Source organism: Mobula birostris, chromosome 27, assembly GCF_030028105.1.
Source record: "Mobula birostris isolate sMobBir1 chromosome 27, sMobBir1.hap1, whole genome shotgun sequence".
Taxonomy (NCBI): domain Eukaryota; kingdom Metazoa; phylum Chordata; class Chondrichthyes; order Myliobatiformes; family Myliobatidae; genus Mobula; species Mobula birostris.
This window is the reverse complement of record NC_092396.1, coordinates 33,978,878-33,995,191: the sequence shown is the minus strand read 5'-3', so window position 1 is coordinate 33,995,191 and position 16,314 is coordinate 33,978,878. Positions and strand designations below refer to the sequence as shown.

Genomic DNA, 16,314 nt, shown 5'->3' with positions numbered 1-16,314 from the left:
CATCTTTTATACCTGTGACCATTCTTCCAAGCAAGAACAATTGAAGATTTTGGAACTACTGTTGAAGAAGTCACACAAACTGCAATGCTCCACCCTGTAGATGGTACAACAACCATCACTTCATCCTGTAGATGGTACACAACAACCAAAACTTCTAACTTACAGGATTATTCTCTGTGTCCTTTACTCTCTCAAACATTTTTGGCCTTCCTTTTTGCTCTAGATGTCAAAATATTTTGAATTTTAATGAATGAAATATTAACTCTTTTCACTTTCCACAGATGCTGCCAAACATGCTGATTATTTCCAGAATTCACGACTTATTTCTGTAATGCTTATAAAGCTCTCCTTCGCCCAGCTTTTGGAAAATCTGATCACTCTTCAATCCTGCTTTTGCTGACGTACGGGGAGAATCTGAAACAAGAGGCAGCCATAGTTAAAACCGTCCACTGTTGGTCCAACCAATTGGCCTCCATACTGCAGGACTGCTTCAATGACATTGACTGGAATGTCTTCCATAAAGTGTATCAATGATGTTGTCCCCCAGAAGTTGGTCTGGGTCTTCCCAAACCAGAAACCCTGAATTAGTAGTTCTGTGCGAGCAGCACTTACAGCGTGACGTCGAGCTTACATCGCTGACAATCAACTAGAGCTCAAGAAAAGTAGCTATGATCTGCGCAAAGATATCAAGGCTGCAAGACAACAGCATAGGGACAAGACTGAGTCAAGATTCACAACGAGTAGCACACGTGACTTGTGGTGAGGGCTGTATACCATCGCAGACTTCAAAGCCAAACATTGTAGTGCCACCAACATCGCGGCCTCTCTCCCAGATAAACTCAATCGTTTTTATGCTCAGTTCGATTCGATGCTGCTAACTCTGAGTCTCCAAGGAAAGCCACCGCTACAACTTGCAACCTGGTCATCTCTGAGGCTGAGGTACGCAGATGCTTCCAACGAGTAGACAGTCGCAAGGCTGCGGGACCGGATGGCATCCCAGGGTGAGTACTCGGGATGTGCGCAGCACAACTAGGGTGTGTTTACAGACATTTTCAATCTCTCCCTCTCCCAGTGTAGAGTGCCCTCCTGCTTCAAATTATCCACCATCTTCCCTGTATCAAAAATGACCAAGGTAACATGCCTGAACAACTGGCGTCCTGTCGCACTCACCTCAATAATAAGTAAATGCTTTGAGAGTCTGGTCAATGATTACATCTGCAGCTTGCTACCACCCATACTAGACCCCCCTACAATTTACCAACCGATACAACCAATCGACAGATGACACGATAGCCACTGTTCTGCATACCGTCCTTACACATCTGGAGAAGAAGGATGCTTATGTGAGAACGCTGTTCTTGGACTACAGTTCAGCATTCAACACCATAGTTCCACCCAGGCTTGACAAGAAGCTCAGAGATCTCAGCCTTGACCCTGCCTTATGCTGCTGGATCCTGGACTTCCTGTCAGATAGCCAGCAGGTTGTAAGAGTGGGCTCCCTCACCTCCACCCCTCTGACTCTCAATACAGGATCCCCTCAAGGCTGCATACTGAGTCCCCACCTTCATTCCTTGTATACCAATGACTGTATCGCCACCCACAGCTCTAATCTGCTAATTAAATTTGCCAACGACACTACATTGATTGGCCTTATCTCAAACAATAACAAGGTGGCCTACAGGGAAGAAGTCACCTCTTTGACACAATGGTGTCAAGAAAACAACCTCTCTCTCAATATGGCAAAAACAATGAAGCTGGTTGTAGATTGCAGGAAGAATGGAGACAGGCTATCCTCTATTGACGTCAATGGATCTGGAGTTGACAGGGTAAACAGCTTTAAATTCCACGGCATCCACATCACCGAGGACCTCATATGGCCTGTTAACACCAGCTGTGTGGTGAAAAAAGCACAACAGCACCTCTTTCACCTCAGACAGTTGAGGAAGTTTGGTATGGGCCTCCAAATCCTAAAAACCTTCTACAGGGGCACAATCGAGAGCATCCTGACTGGCTGCATCACTGCCTGGTATGGGAACTGTGCCTCCCTTAATCGCAGGACTCTGCAGAGAGTGGTGTGGACAAACCAGCACATCTGTAGTGGTGAACTTCCCACAATTCAGGACATTTACAAGGACAGGTGTGTAAAAAAGGGGCCTGTAGGATCACTGGGGACCCAAGTCACCCCAACCACAATCTATTCCAGCTGCTACCATCCGGGAAACAGTACTGCAGCATAAAAGCCAGGACTAACAAGCTCCGGGACAGCTTCTTCCATCAGACCATAAGACTGATTAATTCACACTGATTTGAGTGAACTGTATATTACATTGACTGTTCTATTTATTATAAATTACTATGATTGCACATTGCACATTCAGACAGAGACATATCGTAAAATTTTTACACCTCATACATGTGAAGATGTAAGAAATAAAGTCAATTCAATTCAATATTTTGCTTTTGTAGCAATGACTTTAATATCTAATGGTGTGGTGGATTTTATTAATGTTGGATAATTATTCTCAACTTTCAGATAATAGGGCAATTAACTAGAAAACCCACAGTAAATATAAAAGAGTTTTTTTAGATATGAACTGAACTCTTAGTCTGCAAAAAAAACTGACTAAACAACTTTGTGGGTTTGACTTTGTTTTAGTCCTGAAAATTCCACAAAAAGTAGTGGATGTGGTCCAGTACGTCACGAATAAAAACACTCTCCCCACCATGGAGTGTATCTACACGGAGCGTTGTCGCAGGGAAGCATCATCCATCATTAAGGACTTTCTTACGTCATCAAGGTACAGGAACCTCAGAACCCACACCACCAGGTTCAGGAACAGTTATTATCCCTAAACCATCAGGCTGTTGAACCAGTGGGGATAACTTCACTCAACTTTACTCACCCCATCATTGAACTCTTCCCAAACTCTTCCCACTCACTTTCAAGGACTGTTCATTTCATATTCTCAATATTTATTGCTTATTTATTTTTGTTTTAATTTTTCATTTGCACAGCTTGCTGTCTTTTACACATTGGCTGTTTGTCCACCCTGTTGGGTGTGGTCTTTCACAGATTCTGTTTCTTGGATTTCCTGTATATGCCTGCAAGAAAGCTAATCCTAGGATTGTACATACAGTGCTATGCAAAAGTCTTAAGCACATATATATAGCAAGGGTGCATGAGATTTTTGCACAGTACTGTGGTAATTTTATGTATTGCACTGTACTGCTGCCGCAAAATAAAACAAATTTCATGACATCCTGTATGTGAGTGATGATATACTGATTCTGATATGGTTCTCTAATGTGGACTGCGAGTAGGAAGGGGACAGGGAGAGGGGAATCATGATTGGGAAAAGGGGAATTGAGAGAAGAGGAAGTGGAAAGTATCAGAGAGACATATTTTAATGATCAATAAACCAATTCTTTTGAGTCAAATTACCTTGCTTGATGTCTCAGGGCTGAGTGTACCTGCACCTGCACTACCCCGGCCATGGCACTCCTTCGTCTCCACAGCCCTCCCGTGGTGTTCCACCCTTGCTATTCCCAACATCCTTTGCTCTCGCCAGATCTACAAACTTGCTCTCCGCTCCACGTTGACAAATACAGTACTGTGAAAAAGTCTTAGGCATTGTAGCTATATATATGTGCTTAAGACTTTTGTACAGTACTGTATATGGTGACAGATATGTACTCTGATTTCAAACTGAAAGCAAGATCAAATTAACTGAATTCAGGAACTGCTACTCTTCACACGACCAGATGAAAAACGCATAACAGACACACAAGTATACAGCTGGAGTTTATGAGTTGGAACAACAGTGTACATTTAGAAACAAACTTTTGAAGAGATGATACATACTTGGATTATCTTGGTTGTGTTGGACTTATCCTGATTAATCAGGTTCTTTCTAGAAAAACTCCCATTATCTGGACCCTGAGAAAAAAATAACACGTTTACAGTGGTTAGCCATGAGAAAAATAGTTTTTATCTATTGATTTTCTCACTTGCCTCTATCAACTTAGTAATTTCTGTCACAATAGTAGAGATATTGTTGAAAGCCAAGTCTCTGCTGGAAAAGACTTGGCTTTCAGCAACGTGTCATTTTGCAGAGTAGATTCAAAGAGCCAAATGATCTAATTCTGCACCTAAGTCCTTTGCTATTACTGCATAATCAGGCAGTCAGGCAGAAGTAAATAGCAGAACTACAGTGACTCAATATCTATGGACAACAATTTCCACTTCTGTTAGCTTCAACAACAAGGAAAGTGTAAGTAAAGAGCAGCAGTAAAAGAACAATTTACTGATGTGCTGTCAGCAAGCAATGCAGTACAAGCCTGATTTTTTTTCTGGTGGGGCCTCTGCTTAGTCTGTAGCTCAGTCCAATGGGTGAGATATAACACACTGCAGAAACACTGGTTTGAACCTGCATCCTACTGCTATGTGATATAGGATTCTACGAGTCCCATCCATACTGGTCACGCACTGAGACTTACAGCTTAGCTGAAAATTCCAACCTTGTTTGCTGTTTATGTACCAACAGACAAATTATGAGCAGGAATGGGCCATGTCATCCTTTGAGCCTGCTCTGTTACATAGTACGATCTGATTGTGGACCAAAGGGCCTGTTTTTGTGCTGTACTGATCTATGCTCCATAAAGTCTTTGAAGCCCACAAATGTTCTACATGAAACTTCTTCCACACAAAAAAAATTTAGAAATAAAAGAAAATCAGAATTGCAAGAAATCAGCATTTTTCGCTGAAGAAACTCTTGAAAGCAGAAAGCTCGTCTGAGTAAACCACATATTAACATTTAAATACTACATCCCCTGAAAAATTGGTGATGAAATATATAATTCTGTGTGATGCACAGCCTGCTCTCCAAATTGCACCATCAGGGAAGCTTCCATCCACGTTGATTCTAGGGAACTTTGTGTGCTTTCTATCGTGTCTCTGGATCCATATCAAATTACACACATCAGAAGCCTGTTCAGTTCAGTGCATGTTAATTAGCTGCTCCCAGCACTTATTTTTCTGCATCACTGGGTTGAAGCAATGAACATTTCATAGTTAGCAGGCACTGGGAAGAAACTGAGCCTCACTTTGTTCAATCATATAAGCACCGTATACCTCATGCATAATTTACTATTGTTCCTCAGCAATCTCAAATCATAGAAAATCAATAAGAATCAAGTGGCTCTCACCAGACACCCTGAAAAGCTGAAGAGTATCAGTCAAATTCAGACCTGTATTGTAGACTATCATTAATCAATGAGTTTGTGTTGCTCATCACATTTAATACAGTTCAGGCTAAACCAAGTATGAACAGTCATTACCAACAAAATAATGTCAACCATCAAGCTCTCATGTTTACACCAATCTTACCCTAACCCATTTTAGTCTCCTTACATTCCCATCAACTCACCGCAGATTCTACCACACACCTAGATATATGGGACAATTTACCCTGCAACCTTCAGGTTTAAGGAAGAAACCAAACAGTTGTAGGGGGCACATACAAACTCTATAGAGACAGCACCAGAGATCAAGATTGAAGTTGGGTTGCTGAAGTTCTGAGAAAGTGGCTTTACCACCTGCGCTACATTGCTATCCTTTGCCCTTCCTTTTAGTGTTTGCCCGGGTAATCATTAAACAATTATGAATTGTTTCACCATTCCTTCACCATATTTACAGATAGTAAATTCCAAGCCCTGACCACTTGAGTCAAATGTTTTTTGCTCAAAATTCCTCTAATTAATTAATTAATAAATATAAATCCATGGCTCTTTAGTCCTTGACTTCTTTCCTGCAGAAAATAGGCCCTCTCAATTTAATCTTTCCTCAGTCTCCTGGGATCCAAAAAAAATCATGTTAGAACTTGTCCAGGATCTGCAGACCATTGCTTCAATGGAGACTGCACTTCCTCACTGGAGCAAGACAGATTGAAGGCAAAAAATCTTTTAAAATTATTTGTATTTCTTATTAAACTTGTTTCAAATTACCCTCAGTTGATTTTTCAAAATGTTTAGAGGATTTTACTTCTTTATTTCATGTTTATTAGTTTATAATACTTCTAAATTTCAAAACAGATGCAGAAAACTAGATTACCTTGTCAAGCGGAAAAGATAAAGATTTTTTTTTTGTTGAGGAGGTTTGGGGATAGGGCTTTTCCTTTTCCATTCAAGGCCTATGGACTAGTAAGATAAACCCTACAACATCTGGATTTGGTGGCAGCTGGACACTAACTGCAAACTCCAGTCAATAAGGTAGCTCATTAAATAGAAAAACAGTACTACTGATCTTCTCACACTTTTCCATCCCTCCTTCCACCACCCACCCCACCTTTTAGCATTCAGCGCACTGTGCCTTGAAATTCAGTCACGAGTACAGCAGACATCAAAGTTGCTGGTGAACGCAGCAGGCCAGGCAGCATCTGTAGGAAGAGGTACAGTCGACGTTTCAGGCTGAGACCCTTCGTCAGGACTAACTGAAGGAAGAGTGAGTAAGAGATTTGAAAGGGGGAGGGGGAGGGGGAGGGGGAGGGGGAGATCCGAAATGATGGGAGAAGACAGGAGGGGGAGGGATGGAGCCAAGAGCTGGACAGGTGATTGGCAAAAGGGATACGAGAGGATCACGGGACAGGAGGTCCGGGAAGAAAGACAAGGGGGTCTCGGCCTGAAACGTCGACTGCACCTCTTCCTAGAGATGCTGCCTGGCCTGCTGCGTTCACCAGCAACTTTGATGTGTGTTGCTTGAATTTCCAGCATCTGCAGAATTCCTGTTGTTTACGAGTACAGCAGAACTAAGTTAGATTCTGATATTACCCAACATCCTGATACAAATACATACTACCCAGCAGAGATTTCAGTAAAATAAGCATGATTGGAAACAATAAAACTACACTCATCCATACTCTGATACTTTGGTAATTTAATTTCCAACATTTCATTAATTACTAAACTTTGAAATTATTTATTGAGTTAACTGTTTCAAGATGTTTTGATACCACTGGACAAAAAAGATTTTGCTTCCTGAATACTTTCGGGTATATCTTAGGATTTTTGGCTGTTGATCATGAAAATCACTATGCAATTTCCCTATCATGCACCATTCTTTTGAAATCACCTATATTTGCTATTTCAATTCATCATTCGAATCAGAACAACTGATGCCAAGATTAAGGAAGGCATTTTCATTGTTCCACAAGTCACAAATAGGTCATCAACGACAGGCAATTCGTAGAGCTTTTAGTGGGACTGGAGAAAATCTCATGGAAGGCAGCCAAGGGTGTCATTGAATCTTTTCTTGGCAACTATAGAGCACCAAATACATGCAACTGGTTGACAAAATGCTTCAAACACACAAAACCATGAAATGCAACATGTTACTAAAGATTCATTTTCTGCATTCCAATTTAGTCTTCTTCCCCGCAAATCTTGGCACTGTCAGTGACGAGCATGGTGAAAGGTTTCACCAAGACATTGAGGACATGGAGAAATGGTATCATGGCAACTGGAATCCATCAATGCTGACTGATTATTGTTGGACATTTAAGTTAGAAGCCTCAGGCGCTAAGTAGAAACGAAAATCATTTACAAAACATTTTTAGCTTAGTTGAGCTACTGCAAAGCTTCAGCACCATTATGCAATTAAACGCATTATATTCAGTAAAAGTTAATTTTTTGTTTCTCCAAATTCCTACATGATACAAGTAGTCTAAAATTATATTTGTGTTCAGCTTCAAGCGGTCTATCATAATCAAAAAGAAATATTCTGAGGAAGCCGTGCTTTCCAAAGAAATTGCTGTCCAGTGTACTCTGATGGGGATCTTATACATTTAAATTCTTAAGGTCCTTGGTTCCTTAAAGTGATCATAGCAGGGGAAGTATTGGGGTAAGTTCCCGCTACTGAAATGCTCCCAATGGCGTGTGTCTCAAATAGCCTCTGACAGCCAAGTCCAACTCCTGTCTTTCACTACTAAGCCCGGTGGAAGCATTTACTGGCACCTTAAAACCACTCACTTCAGGCAAATGGGGCTCGTCAGCCATGGTGGGCAGCTGATCTATGAGAAAGAGAACTCTGAGCTCAAACCTCTGCTGCCTGGTGGCTATAGCCACTCATGGGAAAGGCTTCGGGAGTAAACACCGGGAAAAATCTGGAGCTGGAGTCCTTAGAGCAGTCCTACATTGAGTTCAACGCTGACTGGCAACTCCTCTGACGTCACTGATACCAAATTGCATCAGTCTTTGGATTCATCAGCTGCATGGAGAGGGGGAACCTGCTGCATGGATAACAGCTTACTCTCATATCACACTGCCCTGGCTTGCATATCACGTAGACAGCTAGGACGCAACATCCATGGTGGACTCTGAGAGCCTCAAAATCTATTTTCAATTTATTATAGTATTTCTAATGCAACCATTGATTTCTGCAATTTCAACACAGACAAGTAGTTGAACTAGACAGAGTGAATCAATAGTAGGCTGTGTCCTTACTTGATATTAACTTTGAACTTAATAAAAATAGAATTAAGCCAAAATAAAGGAATCAAAATTCAAAAAAAAAATGCCAGATGTCAAAAAAAGGTTAAGTTGTACCTGTGGGGGAACAGAATGGTCAGCACTGAAGGTCTGAAATTTAAATGGGATATACACAGTCTCTTTGGGTCGCAGGTAGATTTTTGGGTACTGCACGCCTCCGTCAACATGGAACATGTCCTCTTCCAATGGAGTCAATACTTTGCTGAGGTTCTTGAAGTACTTCCATTCTCTGCTGTTCACAATGACACTTGAAACAATGCAAGAATAGAACAATTTAATAAAAAGAACCAATATTAGCCATTCCGCACTCAAGTGATATCTTGGCTGGTCCTTTACCTCAGTGCTTCTTTCTTCCACTAATCCCATACCTTCCCTTCATATAAAAATCTGTATTAAGCTCTGAAATGAATATTCTTACTAACTGAACCTCCACAGCCTTCCTGAACCTCCACAGCCCTCCTGGGGTTAGAACTCCAAAGATTCACTACCTTCCGTGTACAATTTCTACTTAGTTCTATTCTGTACACCTTTTTTAAGATTGTGTCTCCTGATTCTGTTCAATGTAACCACATCATCTCTGAACCTTCCCTCTCTTCATTTCACTTGCTGCAATGAAATCCCCTTTCTGTGTCTGTGCATTAACTTCAGTGATTTGTATTCAACGACATCCAACTCTCTTTGAACTCCAACACCTTCCCTACTCTCACCATTAAAAATACTGCAGTATTCCTTTTTAATTCTCAAAGTGGATAACTCTTATATTTTTACAATATTCCATAAAGCAGTCAACACAATCAAAGACCCCTCCCACCTTAGACATTCTCTCTTATTCCCTCTTCCATCAAGCAGAAGATACAAAAGACTAAAAGCACATACCACCAAGCTCACAGACAGCTTCTACCTTGCTGTAATACGACTATTAAACGATTTCCTCATACGATAAGATGGACTCATTACTTCATAATCCACCACATAATCATCTTGCATCTTATTATCTTAGCTGCACTGCACTTTTCCTATAGCTGTTATAACTTATTCTGCATGGTTATTATTTACCTTGTACTGCAATGCACTGTGGATTGATTTCAAAAAAAGTCTATTTATTATCCAAGTATATATCTGTCACCATACAGAACCCTAGAATTCGCTTTCTTGCAAGCATACTCAGGGCAAAGGCAGGTTACTGGCGCCTCACTTTGGGCAGATGGGGGCTTGTCAGCTGTGGTTGGGAGCTCATCTAGGAGAAGGAAAACACTGATCTCAAACCTCCACTACCTTGAAGCTATACCAAAACATGGGGAAGGCTTCAGGAGTAAACTCCGAGGGAAAAATGCAGAGCTGGAGTCCCTAAGGCAGTCCTACATTTTCAACACTGACTGGCAACTCCTGCAACGCTGCTGGTACCAAACTGTATCGGTCTTTGCCGCTCCTTTGGATTCACAGGATATATGGAGAGATGGAGCTTGCTACATGGACAACAGCTTGTTCTCCATATCGTACTGCCCGGGCTGGTATACCTAGACAGCTGGGATTTTACGCCATGGTTGACCTTGACTGACGGAGACCTCGCTCAATCACTCAGTAAATCCAAGAACCAAAATAGAATCAATGAAAGATCACAGCCAACAGGGTGGACAAATGACCAATGTACAAAAGACAACAAAACTGTGCAAATACAAAAGAGAAAACACAAATAATAATAAATAAGCTACAAATATCGAGAACATCAGATGAAAGTGAATCCATTGGCTGTGGGAACAGTGATGGGGCAAGTATAGTGAAATTAAGTTATCCCCACTGGTTCAAAAGCCTGATGTTTGAGGGGTAATAACTGTTCTTGAACCTGGTGTTGTGTGCCCTGGGGCTCCTGTACCTTCCTGATGGCAGCGGTGAGAGAAGAGCATTACCTGAGGGTTGGGGGTCCCTGATGATGGATGCTGCTATCCTGTGACATTGCCCCATGTAGCTGTGCTCAATGGTGGGGAGGGCTTTACCTATACAATGATAGACTGTGCCATATCCATTACTTTTTGTGGAATTTTCCGTTCAAGGACATTGGTGTTTCCATATCAGCCTGTAATGCAACCAGTCAATATACTCTCCACCCCATACCTATAGAAGTGTGTCAAAGTATTGGATGACATACTGAATCTTCGCAAATGTCTAATGAAGTAGAAGTGCTACTTCGTAATTGCACTAATGTGGTGGGTCCTGGACAGATTCTCTGAAATGGTAACACAGAGGAATTTAAAGTTGTTGATGCTCCCCACCTTTGATACCCTGATGAGAACTGGCTCATGGACCTCCAGTTTCCTCTTCCTGGTCAATAATCAGCTACTTGATCTTACTGACTGTGAGTGAGAGATTGTTGTGGCATAACTCAGCCACGTTTTCAATCTCTCTCTCCTATATGCTGATTTGTAATCATGTTTGATTCAGCCAAAAGCAGGGGTGTTATCAGCAAGCTTAAATTTGACACTGGAGCATGCTTAGCCTCACAGTCCTAAGTATAAAGAGAGCAGAGCAGGGGGCTAAGCACACAGCCTTGAGGTGCACCTGTGCTAATGGAGATTATGGAGAAGATATAGTTGCCAATCTGAACTGAATGGGGTCAGCAAGTGAGGAAATCGAAGCTCCAATGGAAAAAGGAAGATTGAGGCCAAGGTCTTGGAGCTTATTGATTAGGTTTAAGGGAACGATAGCATTGATTGCTGAATTGTAGTCGATAAAGAACAACCTGATGTATGTATTTTTGCTGTCCAGATGTTCCAGGGTTAAGTGTATAAATAGATCGAGCTTTTCACTGTAACTTGGTATTTGTGACAATAATAAACCAATTCAAATTCCAATCTCATACCCAAGAAAAGACAGACATCTGATGAAGCCTGAAGTAGATATTTTCCCCGTCTACTGTGTGAGACATTTGTGAGTACCCATTTGCTGAAGACTTAAAAAAAGGATGGAAAGGATCAAAGGCTGAAAAGAACAATGAAATTCTAACCCAGCAATCTGCAATAACCTGAGCAGAAAATATTCTTCTTTTAGTTGAGGGACACTATCCAAATGATATACTTAGGCACATTTTTCACAGATGAATAATCACTAGATATGACCTTTTGAACAAAAAAGTTAAATCTCCCCAATTCTACATCCAACTTTAATCCTCATTTCAGAAAATTACAGTAAATAGCTTTCACAAAGCAAGCTTGCTAGGGGCCAACAGTAAAAAGCTAGGTTCTAATTAAACCATTATTTTTACAGTAGGTAGATATTGGAACCCAGGCTTCATGGTGTTGTCTGAAGAGCAGCATACCTGAGTTCTGGATGTTCACATTCAATTGTTACAGTGTGTTGAACATTGTAAGGATTTTTCAGAGTAAATTCAAAAAACTCTGCATTCCCAAGTGTGGAGTACAATGTGAACTGTGTGGTAATGGCCTGAGATAACATCTTGCTGATTGCCTCTGCTTTAGTTTGCTCACGATACGCTTCTATGAGCAGTAGATCTCGTTCATGCTGAATCCGTTCTTCTCGCTTTGCCTGAAACAGAACACAAATTATTGATCAGAATAACTGACTACAGATTGTTTGGAACCCCTGGAGCTTTCTGAATTTAATTCAGAGTCTCCAGCAATGCATAAAAGTTAGCAGGACTCTGGGGAATTTAGGGTGAATTCTAAGTCACTGCAGGTGAAATGGCACACTCCACCTCTCCCACCACCACGTACTGTACAAGTTCCTCATTTTGTCGCCCAGTAAGCTTCTTGTTTGTAACTAAAGCCTTGTGTAGCACCACTGATATATAGATAAGAAGTTAAATTCATAAGGGTAATTAAAAAAATGTCTTAACATAGATTTAAAACGTAATATCTAAATTAGTAAGTCATTGGGTAGATTTCAAAAATATCTTTAAGAGATTTAAGATATATCTTGAAATTAACATCCAAAGTTTTTGTTAATACAATCCTTTAAATTAACAATTAATTTAAAACAATTTTTTAAATTTCTAAAATCAGAAGTCTGTTAAATAGATCATAAAATATATTTTTTACATTAACATGCTATTTAAGTCAATCCCCTAAGTGTTATTACTGCCAGATATTTATTGTCTTACATCTTTTTTATAAATTGCACCTCCTCAGACTTGCCTCTAAATCTTCAGCTGCGCTTAAATTGTAATGAGATTTACAGCAATTAACCCAAGTATGAAGTGTCATGATTATCTCCGTCCTGATTTGAATATCACTGACATCATAAGGATGCATAGAGTTGGGGGTGATGGACTAGCATGGATAGAGGATTGGTTAACATGTGACATGTTAGTGACACGGATAGAGATAGAAAGCAGAGAGTTGGGATACTGTATATGGGTGTTACTCTGGATGGCAATCAGTAGTGAGTGGTGTGCCACAGGGGTTGGTGTTGGGCCTGCAACTGTCAACGAAAGGGGACCAAGTGTAGTGTATCTAAGTTTGCTGATGATACTAAATTGAGTGGAAAAGCAAATTATGCGGAAGATACGGAGAATCTGCAGACAGATATAGATAGGTTAAGTGAGTGGGTAAGGGTCTGGCAGATGGAGTACAATGTTGGTAAATGCGAGGTCATCCACTTCAGAAGGAAAAATAAAAGAGCAGATTATTATCTAAATGGTAAAAAAAATTGCAGCATGCTGCTGTGCAGAGGGACTTGGGATGCTTGTGAATGAATCACAAAAGGTTGGTTTGCAAGTGCAGCAGGCTCTCAAGGAGGCAAATGGAACGTTGGCCTTTATTGCTAGAAGGATTGAATTTAAGAGGAGGAAGGCTATGCTGCAACTGTACAGGGTATTGGTGAGGCTGCACCTGGAGTACTGCGTGCATTTCTGGTCATCCCAACTTGAGGAAGGATATACTGGCTTTGGAGGCAGTGCAGAGGAGGTCCACCAGGTTGATTCCAGAGATGAGGGGGTTATACTATGAGGAGAGATTGAGTCGCCTGGGACTGTACTCATTGGAATTCAGAAGAATGAGAGGAAATCTTATAGAAACATATAAAATTATGTAAGGGAAAGATAAGATACAGGCAGGAAAGTTGTTTCCACTGGTAGGTGAGACTAGAACTAGGGACATAGCCTCAAGATTCGGGGGAGTAGATTTAGGATGGAGATGAGGAGGAACTGCTTTTTCCAGAGTGATGAATCTGTGGAATTCTCTGCCCAATGAAGCAATGGAGGCCACCTCAGTAAATATATTTAAGACAAGGTTGGATATATTTTTTGCATAGCAGGGGAATTAAATGTTATGGGGAAAAGGCAGGTAGGTGGAGATGAGTCCATGGTCAGATCAGCCATGGTCTTATTGGCAGAAGCAGGCTCGATGGGTTAGATGGCCTACTGCTCCTATTTCTTATGTTCTTATCATTAGCATGGCCTCAGAAGGTGCATTGAATTGGAGACAACTTCAGTATTTTAGATTCAATCGAAACAAGCACAGAAATCTAGAAATTACCATCAAGTTCACATAGTGAATACCACTGGTATTGCCATGATTATTACTACAAAATCCAGGAGTACCTTCTGAGAATGGATGTGAATATCTAAATATCCAGCCTCAAATATCCCAGGATACTGCCTCCCATCATTAATGCTGGATTATGGAATATTTTTCTACAATGTTTGTACATTCAATAAGCATTTAATCCTGATTCATTTTATCTTTTATTTGTTTTTACATAATTTCAAGATATTGTTTTGAATATCAAAAATTATTTTGATGGGAATTCTTAACTCTATGTATCTTACCAAAATATGGCTCTTTGAATGAAGATGCGTGCCAGACTCAAGCTGTCGAACAGACATCATCCGGTTCAGCTTCCTTCTGCGAATAACCTCTGCCTCACTGTCCAATTGCTTCTGCCCATAACTATCAACTCTTGCTCTTGAAAAAAGGACTGAGGCCAGCTCACTATCCTGGTCCACCAAACGCTGTGCTCTGTGTGTATTGTTAGCTGAAAAAATGTACATAATAACAGACTGAAGAGAGGCATGAAGGTGACTTCCTTATAACACAGTGGTCTGTCATGTTTTGGTAACTGAAAGGATGACTTAAGCAAATTGAACAGCAACTTGAAAAATGGATTTGGAAAAAAATGACTTTAAGACTATGAGGAAGGACCAAAAGATGTACTGGAGTACATAGGTAGATTTAACAGGATGATGATTGGGCTCTATTCCCTGTCAATTAGAAGATTAAGAGCTACTTTGCGTGATGTTTTCAGATATTAAGGCAGATAAAAAATATATTGGTCGGAGAATCTGGGATAGGATCATGCAGTCTAAAAATTAGAACTAGGTTTTCAGAAAAAGAGTAATAGAAATTATCTTTCACAAATTACTATTGATGCTATTTTAATTGTTAGTTATAATTCTGAAATGAATGGCTTTGCAATAACTAAAAATATTAAGTGGTACATTACAATACAAGGTAAATGTGGTTAGGTTACATATTAACCTTGATCTCACAAGAGCAAAAGTGCTACTCTCTTTATGCTAAATATAAACTGAAAATGCTGGAAACCCAGGCAGCATCTGTAAATCTGTAATAACCCTGATGGAGTTTTAAATTCTTTTACTAATATTCTCTCCTGTTCTCTTGCTCTAACTTCCATCATTAACTCATTAACCAGATAATTTTATCCACAGGTAATCCACACAGCCACTGGCCTTGCCCTATCATAGATATTCCCTTTACACTACCCATCCTTTACCACTCTCTCTTTAACTTAAATAAGCTTGTTTGATCTCTTTCACAGTTCTGACAGAGGTTTTGATCAAAAATGTTAATTCTATTTCTCTTTCCACAGGTGTTGTTGGAGGAACTAAGTATTTCCAGTACTATTCAGACTTTCAGCAAATGTAGTCTTTTGCTTTTCATTCCTTTTACTATGTACCTTTCAGTGGAACTAATTAGATAGCTCAGTGTTTCAATGGTCAAAGCTTCTGATACTATGAAAAAGAGGGAAATGATCCTTATTAGGGAAAATTGTTATAGTTTCTAAAAGACTACATATTTTGTTAAATTTTCTTCTGTGAGCATTGACTGCAAACACACATGAACTTAATGATGATCCTTTTTAAGTTCCAGCAATGGTATGGAAAGGTCTAAGAAAATCCAACGTAAAAGTAGTTGTTACACTCAGGTGTGGGGAAGTCCAGCAGTTTATCTGGGAAATACCTACATGTTGGATAGATTAGCTGAAGAGATAATGAAACCTCATAGAGCATTATATCTCTTTTATCTGTATACTATTCACAAAGGCAAAGTTTCCATTGTAGGATTGGCACTGTCAGATTATATTATAAATCTTCCTCTTGAAAATCTAAACATTCAGATCCTACATATTTACAGCCTACATCATATTGCGTAAGTATGGTGTGAAAAGAGAGTATGTGTTTAGGAGGAAAGAGGCATGCTATTTAAACTAAAAAGTGCATGTGATTTTGTGAAAGATGAATATAAAGGTAGTGAATGTAAATGTTTCTTGATACCAATATGCTGAAGACACACAGTGATTAAAGTTTTGATTATGTGTCAGGGAGACATGAGAAATTCGACAGCAGCTTTTGAAGAAGCAGGGTCCAGTCAGATGAGTTGATCATTCATCTTTCTGCTTTGTCATGCAACCTTTCTGTGTGAAAGATGGCTGCCACATTTGTTTACGAAGTTAATGTAACTCCACATTCATAGCACTTCAAAGCAACTCATTATAATTGAAGCTTCGTGTGTTGTTTCT

At 40.1% G+C, this 16,314-nt stretch overlaps 1 protein-coding gene across 3 annotated transcripts in view; it reads right to left on the bottom strand.

Annotated features, from left to right (window-relative positions):
• nphp4 (nephronophthisis 4) overlaps positions 1-16,314 on the bottom strand; it is a 433,219-nt gene that overhangs the window by 46,538 nt on the left and 370,367 nt on the right. For all 3 annotated transcript variants that reach the window (XM_072244772.1, XM_072244773.1, XM_072244774.1), the window contains 4 exons: positions 14,324-14,529; positions 11,855-12,081; positions 8,599-8,788; positions 3,863-3,937 (listed from right to left, as the gene is read on the bottom strand). In XM_072244772.1, the coding sequence (XP_072100873.1) occupies positions 3,863-3,937; positions 8,599-8,788; positions 11,855-12,081; positions 14,324-14,529 (698 nt within the window). The remainder of the gene's footprint in view (positions 1-3,862; positions 3,938-8,598; positions 8,789-11,854; positions 12,082-14,323; positions 14,530-16,314) is intronic.